Source organism: Urocitellus parryii, chromosome 1 (genome assembly GCF_045843805.1).
Source record: "Urocitellus parryii isolate mUroPar1 chromosome 1, mUroPar1.hap1, whole genome shotgun sequence".
NCBI classification, from domain to species: domain Eukaryota; kingdom Metazoa; phylum Chordata; class Mammalia; order Rodentia; family Sciuridae; genus Urocitellus; species Urocitellus parryii.
In genome coordinates, this window is record NC_135531.1 from 268,139,375 (window position 1) to 268,153,804 (window position 14,430).

The window sequence follows — 14,430 nt, forward strand, 5'->3', positions numbered from 1 at the left end:
TCTATCATGGGTAATTTCTTGGATAAAGCAATTGGCTTACAAGGGGGTCACAGTTGTTAAAAGAGAATCCACAGTGACTAAATAAACAAGGTGCTGCTCCTGCAAGTCAACTACCCAGACTTCAGAACACCCTGCCCATCCACTGCTTGCATTCAAGTGGGGTTTCACTTGTGCTTTTCACTCTTTTCAATTATGAAATAGTAATTTCATAAACTTCAAGGCTAAAATATGCATGCCAATCCTTTTGAGTGTCATTCGATAGGACCGCCACCTTTCAGTTATTCCCACGTTTAAGGTGAAGGCACCTCAGGCACATGGCCCCAGCCACAGAAAGGCACTTCACCCCACTGGGGCATGGGCAGCAAAACATCCGGGAACACAGGAGAAAGACAGAGGAGTGACACTGGGGCTGGGCAGACACAAGGGTGCCCGGAGCTGCGGAGCACACTGTTTTCCCCGAGAACATCTCACATACACATTGGACAATACCAGGCTGTGAGAAAGGTGTTATTACTAAGGTATCATTAGCTTTCTGGTTCACAGGCGGAAGAACTGAGTTATAAAGAAAAGTGGGGTGAACTTCCCAGTGTCAACATTTGGGTTGGCTTCAGAATCCATAGCTGTCCGGATGCCAGGGTCTGGCTCCAGCCTCAGGAAACACTGGAACATTCTATTGTTCTGCCATTACTCCTCTAAAACTGCATCGAGGGAATGGGGGTAGGAAAGGCTTTTATTGCTACTGGATATTATGTTTGACACTTGGAAAATCCATTTTTGTCTTTCTATTGGCCTTGACCCTAATATATGAATGTGTTAAAAGCAAGGTTTAGAAGGTGACCTTTGAATGACATAGGATTTCGTGTTCCACCTGATTATTTCATTTGGAGATACCTGCTGGGCAGTGGTAAAACTACTGCCTCAGAACAGATGATGATTTGTTAGATAACTTTCCCTTTCTTTGGAAAAGTTCTGCTTTGAGTATGTCTAATGTTTAGAAAAATACTTCAAGTCCTAAGTTGCTGACTTTAAAGAATGCAAAAATTCTAATTATTCAATGAATGCAAGGTTAACATTCTGTTTTTTCTTAAAGTCTCATTTCATAATGCTGCTGACTGTACAGAATAAAAGCAAAATACTCCACAGCTTTCCTGAAAAAAATAAAATAAAAATTTTGAAAGCAAATAAAAAGAAGAATCATTTGCCTACATTTGTCAACTTTTAACATGAACATCCAGAATTCCTAGACTTCAGCAAGCATGGTGATAAAATAAAAATTGCTGGACTAGTTTTAGAAACAAATTTCACATTCTTTCTGAACAGAAATGCTTTTACAACTAATGTTGCAAAAAAGGTTTTTACTAAACTGTCATGGTTTGACAGCATCAAATTTAACATTCCTTGCTTGGAAAGAAATAGCTTTCAGGATAAAACTGAAAGAGAGAGGGGGAAAAAAAAAGGTCATTAAAATTAGCCAAGCTTTCATTTAAAAGTGAAAAAAAAATAGTTTAAAAAAATAGTTAACATTTTCCCAGGCCGACGTTAGGTCTTTTACTTCTAGGAATGAACAAAGCCATTTAATTCACCTGTTTCAATAAGAAAATTCTGGAGAATAAAAGAAAAGTTGTGGGCTTGTGGATGAACAGTGCATTTTTAGTGGTCACTTTCTGATAATGACAAAGTCAAGGCTGAAGACAAATCTCCTTGCCTAATCCTGTATGGTAAAGGGTTTTAGGGGCACAGGAGGCTAAAGGAAAGACTTCCCAATGCTTCTCCAGCAAAACAAACCCCCCAGAGGATGGGCCCATGATCCAGCCATTGGGGAGAAAGGCTCCTGAGGTTCTTGCCCAACACCCACAAGACAGTCACTAACAGGCACAGCCTGAACAAGAGGTACCAAAGGACAAGAGGAACCTTCCTGAGAGAACCCACAGCCACTGGGGTCTGGGTCTCACCCTCCTGAACCTGACTTCACCTCATGTAATAAAGACTTCACTTCCCCATGGAAGAACATCAGGAGCGTCTTTCTGTTTGGGTCTCCACTCCTACTGTCAAGAAAGGACTGAGATCCTGAAAGAACCCAACCCTCTCTGACAGATGGAAACGAATGTTTTGCGAACAGTGTTTCAGATGAGATAAAGTCTACCAAAAAAATTCAAGGGCAGGGAGGGGTTTATTGGAGAAAGACTTGTCGCTGTTTCTTTTGACTTACCTTGTAGATTGGGGATTGCTTCTTTAAAGGAGGGTAGTATGAAATTTTCCTAGTCAAGATTGTCACAGCCCACTATCCATAAGGTAGTTATAAGTTTGCAGGGTCCCAAGTAAGACTTTATATGGCACAGCCTCAGGCCCAAAGAAACAGACCTCAATTATTCAGTTAGGGATTATGGGGTTTGAATTTTTTTTTTTTTTTAATATCCACTTTTCTTTTCTTTCCAGCCCCCATTGTCACAGGAATCTACCAGGTGACGTGAGCCCTGAGGAGGCTGCATGGGTGAGCCACAAGATTTTTCACCCAGGTCTTTTCCCGTGATTTGAAGAAAGCTTTAAATGCTACAACTGAGTCCTTTAAAAAAATGTTCCTGGGCATGGTCATAATTCCAGTTGAGCAAAACGAGTGTCAATTATGCCACAAACAAAATACTGCAGTTGTAATTCCAAATGGAGGGAGGGTCAAGGACATCTCAGAGCAGCGCAGGGTCTGGCAGCAAGTACAGCATCAAAACTCAGAGGCAGAGATCTATTTATATAGGTACACGTATTTTACAGACTGGTGATGGACTTAAGTACTGGTGAGAAACAATTTGTTCCAGGTCTGATTCCAGTGACCGGCTGTCATTTCTGCAAGGCCCACAGTTTCAGCAATCTGTACACCGAGCGACGCTGCAGATAAATTTTTCCTTTTAATTTCAGAGGGCGAAGACGAAGTAAAAAAAGTGCAGTTCTTCAATTAAAGTGCATGGATGAGGTAAACTAATTTCAAGAGTTTTGAGTTTATTCAGTACTGGCTCAGACAGGGACCATCCTGCCGTGCATCTGCTGCATTTGGGTTCGCATGGCCTGGACACTGCTCAGAATCTTGTTCTGGTGTGTGATGGCCGTGATGCCAATCCTTGCCAGGTCGCTGTAGGTAGGACATAAAGAGAAGAAGAGAAAATGTTAAGGGGGTTGAGAAGCTGGGTTTCCCGACTTCATGCAGACACACATTTGAATCAACCACAATTGATACAGCACAACAAGGCAGGTGTATTAAAATGTTTAATCAAGCAATTTAATGCAACAATGTAGGTGTTATATAGAGATTGTGTAAAATTACACTTAATCAGGATGGCAGACATTCCAGTTTTCTTTTCTTTTCTTTTTAATGAGTAGGATGATTATTGATTATGGAGCTCAAAGAAAAAAAAAAAAGGAAAATACTATTAAATCTAGATTTACCCTTTGGTGTTACATCGCTGAGTACTTACTCCTGGTTCATGTGCACCACAGCCTCTAGGGTGGTGTAACCAGCAGCTGTGAAGTTATCCTTATACCGGTCCATTTTAATGGCCTGGAGCCAATCGCCCACAGATACTACAGCAGAGAATTCAGGGGAGCTGGGATCCAGCAGAGCAGTGTTAGGCCTGGAAAGAGAACAAGAGAGTATAAACGAACAGGCGCCATCGGTACGACAGGAAGGCTCAGAAGTGGGATTGCCTAAAACAGGCAAGGGGAGCTAAAAAGCCAAGAGGTTTTAAACAGAACAACTGTGGTCAAAGGGAACCATGTGATTTCTTTTGCCCTTATTTCACAAAGCTGCTAAAGTATGTATCCATCGTTCTTATTCATTCTTAATTCCATTTCCTGTCCTTGTTTTATGTGGTCCTCTTATAGCAGTTAACACCCTAGCTTGGGGTAAAGTTTGGGGGAGCTCTTGTGGTTGAAGCCTGTTCAGTCCCTGCCAGCTCTGAATATCATGGGCTTAGGTTCAGCAACTATGGAAACCTTACTGAAGTATGAGCAAGGAAAACTGCAAGCCCGCAACCTGCCAGTCTTGAGCGAAGTGGCGGGAACAGCAAGGGTTCAAGTCCATCATGGTTCCAGCAGGGTCTGCAGGCAGGCGGGTGCACTCATACAAACTCAGGCCAGCAGGGAGTTAATCCCCTCTAATCAGCCCATGCCTGACCAGCACGTGTGCCAAGACTGGCAGGAAGAATGGCCACTTTGATCACTGTTTGGATTATGGAATGTGCTTCTTTGCTGGGCTCCTGAATAATGATTTCAACAGATTCAAAGAACTTCTTATTAACTTATTTATTGGTTTACGTATTTCTCAAGCCAGGTGTTTTATACTACATCACTGTCAAGAACAACACAGGCAGGAATTCTGTGGCTCCTCTTGATATTGATGTACAATAAATCACCTATTTATGAAAAGTATTTATTAAGAGAATTATAGACATCTTCATCATCAAACTACCTAATAACTATAGGATAGGTCTTCAAGAGGTATTTTAGAACACCTTTACTATAATTACCCACATAGCGATAATGTTATTTGTTAAATTATATTTTCTTGAACTTCTCTTTTCCCTGAAAATCACAAACTGTGTTTGATTTTAACATTTTGTCCTGATTTTCATTTGAGATTATATTTGAGTACAAACATTTAAATTGGAATTACATCATTACTACTGAATTCTTAAACAAAAAAATTTCTTGAAAAAACAAAATTAATAAAATGTCTTGATTAATTTACTAAAGCAGAAGTAGTCCAATTTTAAATTCATTTTAAAATATTTCATTTTTGATGTTATTTTGATATGCATGCTTTCTTTTAACATAAATATTTTAACAAAGACTACGTTTTAATTTCTCAATTTTGTGTCCAAATGATAGTTTGCCTGTCTGACCTTTCTGTTGTGTCCTTTATTTCTAATTTTCTGAGTAAAATTCTTCAGATGTTCATAGAGAGAATAGTCAAAATTTAATTCTTCTCCCATTCTGAGTTAGTGACAAATACTATCATGTCAAATTTTAGCTGTTTAGCTGAGTATTAGATGTATAGCAATATTTGTTGGTAAATAATGACCGATAGTTTGCATTTACTTCCAACTTTAAGCCATGTAAACAGACAGAGTAAGATATAGGCTCTAAGTGCCTGACAAGATCAACATGAACTTAGGATAAAAATATCTTCACTCATATCAATTAACTCTATCGGTTTTTCTCAAGCTTGTTCTGAAGGCTTTGTGTTCTTTATGGAATGGCATGACATTTCCTAATTTTGTGCAGAATGCTTGGGCTCCGTGGCTAAAGATCTAACAGCTGGAGGAGATTTACCTTGGAATTGAAGAGATTGGATTCCCCTGGAAAGGAGGGCTCACAGTAAATTATTTTACCCTCTCAGAGAAAAGAGTAACAAAAAATATCCCAGAAATGGTAGATTTCTTTTCTTTTTTTCCTGATAACACATGGCAGAGATAAGATGTGAATTCAGCCCTTTTCAATGTTATTTGCAAAGAGCATGGCCACTATGGTTTTAGTCTAGTGGCCAATGGGAGGGATTTGAAAGATTAGAGAAGAGAGGGATTTTTTTTTTTTCCATTTACTCTAAATTCTTCTTCACGTGTTGTGATCACAAATGTGTCCCTTCTTTTCCAGGACATTTAAGCTAAATTTTCAGTGGAAAGATGGGAGGACCCAGAGGGCCAGCAAACACTACAAGGCCTTGGACATAGGGACTGAGAAGACTGCCCTTCTGTTTCTGACTCCAGGTCATGCTGAAAGACAAGCTCCAATTTGGAGGCACGTAGGCACTTCACTTCACACAGGCCTGGGTCACTAGTCTTATCATTGTTGGTTTCTTAATCCAAAATAGATTTTTGTCATTGTCACAAATTGGCAAAGACACACATTACTATTCTCCTAGTCATTGAAGGCTCCCCTAATGATTTCTTTGACATCTCCAGGCTGGGACTGTTTCTATGTGTCCCAGATCTGTTGGCAGGAAAGCCCAGACTCTATGTAGAAAACGCTTCCTAGTGAATCATAGCAATTATGTATCTCTAGGTTCCTAGTAGACTGATGCGTCTCCTGCTGCTTCTCCCAATGAAATGACCACCTTCTTCACAGCTGGTCCAATCATTTTGGTTTTCAAACCCCTTCTTTAACATGCATCTGCATGCTCTGCGACATCTATAGTTCCTATACCCTGCTCTGCAAGATTCAGAAAGGGGAAAGCAGAAAAACCAGACCTCAAGGCTCTCTTGGTACAAACACTTGGTAAGTTGACTTAAAATTGCAGAGTTTAGAGATCTATCCTCCAGTCTTAATTCCTCACTATTTCAACGTGTTTTTTTTTTTCTTTTCCTTTTTCAAAACATAGCATCTACTTACCTAAAAGTCTTCTAAGACTACATTTCATCCCTCTTCCTAAATTTTTAAGGCCAGCATCATAAAAGAAGCACTTTATTTCTTTTCTTTTTTTAAAAAAAATTCTTACCACCATTTGAGGCCTGACAGGCACGAGGCTGATCAAAATGATGGAGAGAACTGTCTTAAATACTTCACTGATTGAGAAAGAAGCTGCCCAGATTATACAGAGCTATGAAGTGGCCGCTGAAGAAAAGTCAGGAACTAAACTGAGTCACCACTGGTCTGCCAGCTCCAGTCCCCTGCCTCATCCATCACTAAGCATAGCCAACCTGGAGCTTTCTGTCCCTGTCCTCTTCAAGCTGTTGGGATTGCGGATGAGTTTATCCAACATGTTGACAATCTGCCCAAATTTAGGCCTGTCGCTTCTCTCCTTCTGCCAGCAGTCCAGCATCAGCTGGTGGAGGGCAATGGGACAGTCCATTGGCGGAGGTAGCCGATAGCCTTCCTCGATGGCTTTAATCACCTGCAGAAGACAACAGGATGGGAGGTTAAGCCGCCAGGCGAGCTGCTGTCAGAGGTTCACCCTCCAGACGAGCATGTTTCTTGTGCCAGCGAGCTTGAGCAGGGGCACGGTTCCAACTCCTTCACAGAAGCCAAAGACAGACCCAAGTCTCACTGGCATGGAGAGAGGGAAACCAGCTGTTGCTGTGAGGTGTCCTCAAATGGCAAGCAATGCCAGCTGGACATGAAGATGAGCAATATTCCACAGTAGTTAGAAGCCAGCTAGATCAGCAACATGATGTCAGCTCTGGAGACGGCCCTCGGGTCACCTGGTTCTGCCACTGCCCCTCTGTACTCCTCTATGCAGCATTAGCACACCTACACACTCCTAGCAAGAGACTCTCTAGTGCCCAAGACCTTCCCCAGGGGGGATGTAATGTAATTCCCTTGCTTCAGCTTAAGCCTGTGTCCCCCTGCTCAGACATGAATGGGCCAACTCCAAGCCCCCATCTCCTACATGCTCAGCCAGTTTCCCTTTGGAAGACCACACCCTTAGGCACCAATTCTATATCTTTTTCTGGTTTCAAGTGGCTAAGTGATGACTCTGTTAAAAGTATAAGTAGATTTTTTAAAAAGTGTCAAGAAAAAAAAATGACTCCTTTTAGGGCATTTTTATTGGAAAGGGAGCCCTGACACCTAAGGAAGGCAGTAATAATGGTAGGTGATGATTGTCCTATTGCCCAGGACCATCCAGACTGGTCTCCTTGCCTAATAAGAAAGAAACACATCATTCCACAGTCTCCCTGCTAATCCTAGTTTTTTTCTAATCTAGCCTTGGAGGTGTTACATGGTTTTCTCATAGGCTCTTCTCTAATCCCCTTCCCCTTCAGGGTGTGAATCCCGGTAATGTAATAGGGTGCGATGCATGCCAAACTGAGAGAGGGGAATGACTTCACAGTTTCTTGGCTATGCATAAGCTTTGTTTATGAGTATCCAATGAGATACTGTAAATGCTTTTATTTGTTTGAGGCTTTAAAAAGTTTTATTTGTTTTAAATCAGTGCATGTTCTTCCCTGCCTACTAACATGATGGCTGCTAAAGAAACCCACAGTGGCTGCAGATTCTGTAATCACCCCACTGATTTTCTCTGCATTGAATCTATAACTGCATAGAAATTGGCCCTCCACATTGTGGATCCAGCTGGATCCGATTTTTCTGTACCAGTTTGTTGTCTTTTTAATCAGCACTCTGCTTCTGGATAACAAGCCTCTTAATTTAAGGGCCCCCATGATCCTTTCCCTCCCATGGGTTCTTGTTGTATTAGTCGTACCTACTTCTCCTTCGAAGGCAGATTTCTCTATGCTATCTCACTTAACTCTATCCTATTTATTTCTGGCAGCTACCCTAGGTCAATTTGATCCTCTGGCTTTCTTTTATCTTACCTGGTACACAATATTGACTCCAGACTTGATGGAAACATTTTAGATTGAATGGATGAGAATGTAAGCAGCACTGGGCTGGTGCCAGGGCAACTCAATTTTCTGTAACCCTCCTGACTGATTAATACCCTTTCCTATACTCACTCTCCACTGTCAGCTTGGAAGATTGCTTGTGGGTTAACAAAGCATATTTTCTCAGTGTACTGATGAATCTTATGGGGGCAAAGGATTAAAGCAAACAAAAAAACTTGCTAAGTTGGACACATTTTCAACAGTTACTTTCACTCCATTTCCCCTAGGCCGAATGAATTCTGCTTAGGAAAGTCATTCTCCAGCTACATTTCCTATTGATTCCCGTTCCACCCAGAATCCAGCATAGAGACAAATACACAGAAGTGGATGATAGGTTGATATTATTTGTGAGCCAGAAATGGACTGAAATGCTTTTTTATAGATACAGCCAGAAGATTGAAAATGTAAAACAACTAAATCGTTTTAATGTAATATAGAACTTGTCAAAATTACAGGTCTGAAAACATTTAGGGCGGAAAAAACTGATCATCTTTAGATACTCTGTTCTTATGGATATTTGGCTATGACTCATAACTGAAATAGTCAGTAAATAAGTCCATACACTGCTTGCTCATTTAGTTTGTTTTTCTTTGTCCCTCTGAGAATCTCTAACCTGAATCTAATGTTGCTATTTGAAGGTCTCTACCTTATATAATCAGATCAAACAATGGAGTATACACATTACTCACCTTTATAATTACCTATCACTTAGGCAGGCTGCCATATTTCTTCCCATCTACCATGACTATTCTTCTTCTTCTTTTTTTTTTAAACAAATTACAGATAATACAGTGTGGGTTCTACCATTCCCTTTAATCTGGTTAGTCACAGTAGAATCTTTCTGCCACACTAGGCATGGGGTGCATTAGTGTCTCTATGACTCTGAACATTCTTTTACTGATAAGGCAGTCTGCATTCTATTTAAGTTCACCTGGGTCTTTGTTTATTTGTCAAGACTTTGCAACTTCCTGCTGTGTGAGGAGAAGGCGGATGGTCAGGCATCATCCTGCATCAGAGAGACTTTTTGAAAAGAAGACTTTCTAAAATAGAATTTCAATTGATAAACTGAATACCATGCATTTGGAAACACTCTCTGATAATGTTCTAACTCATGCATAAAAAAATTAGTAAAGCTCATGAAGTATAGGTGACCATGTAATTTTGATCAGATTTCCAACCCTTCCTATACTAAACCTCTTGCAGAATTAGTAAAAACATGTTCTAGGAAGACCCCCTGATCTGGGGCTTTCTCTTGTTTTGTTTTTTTCCTTCCTCACTGGAGATGTTTGTAATTAAATTCTATTACTCTGGAATCTTATTAGTGTCATTATTGAATGCTTTTCTGAAATTGCAGGCACTGTGGATACTCCCTTACCAACTAGTCCAGATGGTACATTTAAAGGGATGTGCATAATTTACAAAGGGTCATTTAGTGGAGCTTTATTTTAGAGTCCTCAAGGGGCAAACTCTAATTACAACTATGCCAGCTTTAAAATATTCGCTAGTTTTCTTTCATGTCAATTTCATCACATGTGAAATTTGTTTTCTCATAATCCTTGCATTTTCTTAAAAGTCAAAGTTCAATTTTGTTTCAGTGTGATTTTAAAAGTCTGCCGGCTGAACATATTAACCCATACTGTTTATGTACCGGTCTATCTCTCTCTCATACTATACCATAGTCTTTGAAATGGAAAGTCACTGTTGATCACACCGTAGAAGTGGATCTCAAGATACATTTGTATTAAAAACCTCAGCTTTAATGCATCATTTGAAGCCAAAAGCACACTATATCATGCAGTAATGCACAACTTTCTGAATCTCAATATAAAGACATATGTTTCAGGACACAGAGACTCACGTCTTGATTGGACATGTCCCAGTAGGGTCTCTCCCCATACGACATCACTTCCCACATAACGATTCCGTAGCTCCATACATCACTTGCTGATGTGAATTTACGATAGGCAATTGCTTCTGGCGCGGTCCACCGGATAGGAATCTTGCCACCCTGTGACATTGGAGCCATAAGTTAGTCCCTAAGTACACCACTGACATGCTATTTTCATTTCTGAATGCAGTTACTACTTGCCAAGCAAGTCCATTGCATTCTGGAGATAGCAATCAGAACAATAATAAGAGATGTGTTTATTTTAACTAAAGTCTTCTAAGTTGAGGTGGTTCTCTTCATGTGTTTTCTTTAGTCACAGGGAAGTGAACAAGTAATCTGTCTACCTATTTTTTAAAACTCTACCTATTACCTGAGTTTTGCTTGAGGCAATGTCATAGAAGAGAGGGAATCTCAGGTTTTACAAAATACACATGCTATCCAGGGCATATCAAAGCATATTTGTGGCTGACATTTGTTTTGACTTCTTGCTGAATTCTGTCATCCAGCAGTACAAAGGTAATGCTTAATATTGCATCAGAAATCATGAATAAAGAAAGATAAATATGAAAATTCTTGTCCATCACACTGTCTTTCTAGTCTTACAAAGCATGAGAAACATGCTTGATACATCTAGAAGATAATAAGCATCAATAGGCCCTGAGAGAAAGCCAAAAGTAATGCCAGATATTAAATCCATTACTGACTTCAGTGGAGGAAGGGCAAGATTTTAGTTATTAAGTTATTATTTTGTCTATGTGGGTTTTTTAAATACTTTAAAAAGGCTAGGGATTTAGCTCAATGGTAAGGTGCTTGCCTAGCATGCCTGAGGCCCTGGGTTCAATCCCCAGGAACATTACCCAGGAAAAGTTTAAAACGCTTTCCCAACCCCACCCTCCCACCTCCCAGCTCTTAGTTTATCCTTATGTGCAACATATTTTTAATTGAGTTTCAAATTTCTGAGAATTCCATCTGGAGAAATGAATTCAGCCTGAATTCAGACCCTTGAGCAGTGGGAGCAGCATTGTTTTACAAGTTTCCTTGGCTTTATTAGGGCTACTAAACAGGACGATCATTCTTCCTGGGAATTGCTGTGATGCACGGCCCCTCATTCTGTAACCCAGGGCCTTCCTTGTGTTCCTACTCCTCACCTCAGGACACTGGTGCTCCACTGCCTTCATTAAGTGTGTCTCTAAGAATTCTATCACACTAGAAGATTCCTTTGACTTTCCTATCTTCAACTACTAGGAAAAAAAATAAGAGATCTTTACCTTTCACAAAGAAGTGCTATTTCCTTAACAAATGGACTTGGAATTCAAAAGAGAATGCTATAAGCATCAAAACCAAGGGCCAAAGAAATTTAATTGAATGCCAACACCCCCCCCCCCCCAAAAAAAAAAAAAAAAAAAAAAACTCTAGCCAAAAACCAAATCCTCAAGGCTTGGAATTGCAGAGGAAAAGTGGTGAGTGTTAAAAGCGGAAATTGTCTGGTGAGTGCCTCACGTTGATTTTAACAGTGTTGGCCCTAATAGCCAATAACTGTTTTATGATTCTGTGTTGATTCCATTAGTATTTTATATGCAGATTTTCAGATTAAGATAGTATGGCCATTAACTGTATTCTGAATACTCTTAACTGTGCCTCAACCCTGTTATCCATCTTATCAGTTCTACATATGTATTCTAAGATTCAGCAGTCAACCAACTAGAAACATTGCTTTGTCTTGTTTAGAAAAATGATTTCTTTTCCAAGAGCAGAAAAGAGCCAAATAGAAGATCTCAGACAAGAAAGTGAAGAAAGCAAGAGAGCCAACTTAAGTGTAAAAAAAAATACAAGGAAAATTCAGAGGAGAATTCATTTTTGCTTGTAGTTTATGGTTCTGTAAAATTGTCATTTGTTTCAGAGTCTGCTTCAAAATTCCTCTTTTTTCTTTTTAGAAATGTGGTTTTAAAAAAGGGTGCAGGGACTTAAAACAAAAATAACAATGAAAACAAATCACAGCAGGCTTAAACATCGAGGTGTGACAAGAAGTCCAGTCAATTCAACATGAAAGCCCAGTAGGGCAAGTCACCCTTACCCTAGTAGTATAAGCTGCTTCTGGATCGTCCTCAAGCACTCTGGACATGCCAAAATCAGACACTTTGCAGACCAAGTTGCTGTTTACCAGGATGTTCCGTGCAGCCAGGTCACGATGCACATAGCTCATGTCAGATAAATACTTCATTCCGGACCCAATGCCACGCAGCATGCCCACCAACTGGATGACTGTGAATCTGCCATCATTCTTCTGCACAGGAAAGGGGCAGGGAACAATCCAATTAGCATGAGGAGAAATTAATTTCGCCAAGCATTTATTACTTGGGTTTTTTTTTTTTATATCTGTATCCGGTATGCAATGAAACTCAGCATTATTTCCGGGCCTTTCTGATCAAAGTCACTAGTAGAGTGTACCCTAGAAGCAAGGTTTGCTTCCTGATAGATGGAAATTTTCCAACTGTAATGAATCTATGGCTGGAGCAGCTCTATGATACAAGAATAAATCAAACACTCCTTTCATTGTCCATGGATTATTTAACAGCCTTAAAAATCACATCATTCTTTATTTCTCCATTTTAAAAAGTCCATGAGTACAACCACCCAAGATGGATAGAAGGAATCTGTTGGGGTTTTTCTAAATACCAGTATTCTTGGGTTTAATAGAAAGTAGATACGTACCCTGAGGAATGCATCCAAGGAACCGTTCTCCATGTACTCTGTTATGATCATTACTGGTTTACCTAGAGTTTTCAGAAAGAAAAACAAAAACCCTTGATGAGCGCTGCAGTTAATGAGATAAAAATGGGCTGTGCACAATTTTACTGCCAAGACACCTGTCTTGTGCGATCTAATTTAATTAAAACAAGCCAAGCTTATGCCTCAGCTGTGGGGAGCTAGGAATGAAATATTAAAAGGACGAGTAGGTGTAAACTCCATCTGGAAGGTTAACCCTTTGGGTGGCTTGTTGACAAGGTCTTTAACGAAAGTGGCCTCGGGTACCTCGGGAGCACATCAATGGATAATTGCTCTCTCAAGCAAAAGGGGAAAACGATAAATGGGCAGGCCTGTTTAAACGTGAAAAAATCTTTAGGATAATTAATTTATTGTGCTCCCAGAAGAGCCACTTGTGTGATGCTTAACAGTGCAATGGATGCAGAAAGCTTTTTTCTTTATTTAGGGACACCCAAGTTTCAGGGGGCAGTAGCTTGTTGGATATGCTTCATTATTCAGACACATCTTAAAACCCAAGTATGCACAACATAAACTGCTTCCCCTCATCTTGTATTGGTCAGGGTCTGCATCTTTCTCTTTTCTTTTTTTATCTAAAAACAAACTTGCTCTTTTTTTTTCTTCCTTAAACTTCCCATCTTAAAAAACAAACAAACAAATCCCAAAACCATCAAGGGAAAGGTTTAGTAAATCATTTCATCTGAAACAAGAACGTCCATAAAGAAATCAAAATTACTTTCAGGCCTGGGGGAGTGGAGAGAAGCAGCACTTTCACTTTACTATAGTTCTTTTTCTGGGAACCTTAAGAACCTTTCTTTGTCTCTTCATTACTTTTAGCGGACTTAAGGTATCTAATGCCTTCTGTACATGGGGCATTGTTGAGGGATGGAGAATGGTAATCATCCATTTTTTACTAAGTTAAGAGGAAAGAGTTCGTAAAAGATTGCTTTGGATGAAAGCAAAATGTCAGTTTGATGTATAAAAAATATTCACATTTATTGCTGTTTTCCTTGACTGGGCTTAGTCATTTAGTCAGGGAAAATGGTCTGGATACTTTCCTATGGAAGAATACCCATAACTATTCTAATCTTTCACCCAAAGATGCTGTCAGTAATTTCTACAATAAGGAAGTGGGAAACATCTTTACTTCAGAAGTAAACATTTTGAGGAGTCAGATTTTTAAATTTCAGTTAAGTCTGATGTTTTCTTCATGGTTTTCATTGTCATGTCTAAGAAATCTTTCAGAAGCATTTTTTTTTTTTTTTTTTTGCATCACAAAATAACACGGTGGAGACTGTGTTTTCAAGTAAGGAATGAAAGCCCACAGAACAAGTAGGAATCTTGGTGCAGACCAAAAGACGAATAAGAACTCTTCCAAATTCCTCCTTTGCTGGTACTTACTCCCACCCTCCA

At 39.7% G+C, this 14,430-nt stretch overlaps 1 protein-coding gene across 1 annotated transcript in view; it reads right to left on the reverse strand.

The window, feature by feature from the left end:
- Positions 1-2,507: 2,507 nt before the first annotated feature.
- Positions 2,508-14,430, reverse strand: part of Epha4 (EPH receptor A4) — a 131,288-nt gene continuing 119,365 nt past the window's right edge. The window contains exons 12-17 of the mRNA XM_026390320.2: positions 12,967-13,028; positions 12,329-12,538; positions 10,225-10,374; positions 6,684-6,877; positions 3,465-3,620; positions 2,508-3,121 (exon numbers count right to left, since the gene is read on the reverse strand). Of these exons, the coding sequence (XP_026246105.1) occupies positions 3,007-3,121; positions 3,465-3,620; positions 6,684-6,877; positions 10,225-10,374; positions 12,329-12,538; positions 12,967-13,028 (887 nt within the window). The 3' untranslated portion in view covers positions 2,508-3,006. The remainder of the gene's footprint in view (positions 3,122-3,464; positions 3,621-6,683; positions 6,878-10,224; positions 10,375-12,328; positions 12,539-12,966; positions 13,029-14,430) is intronic.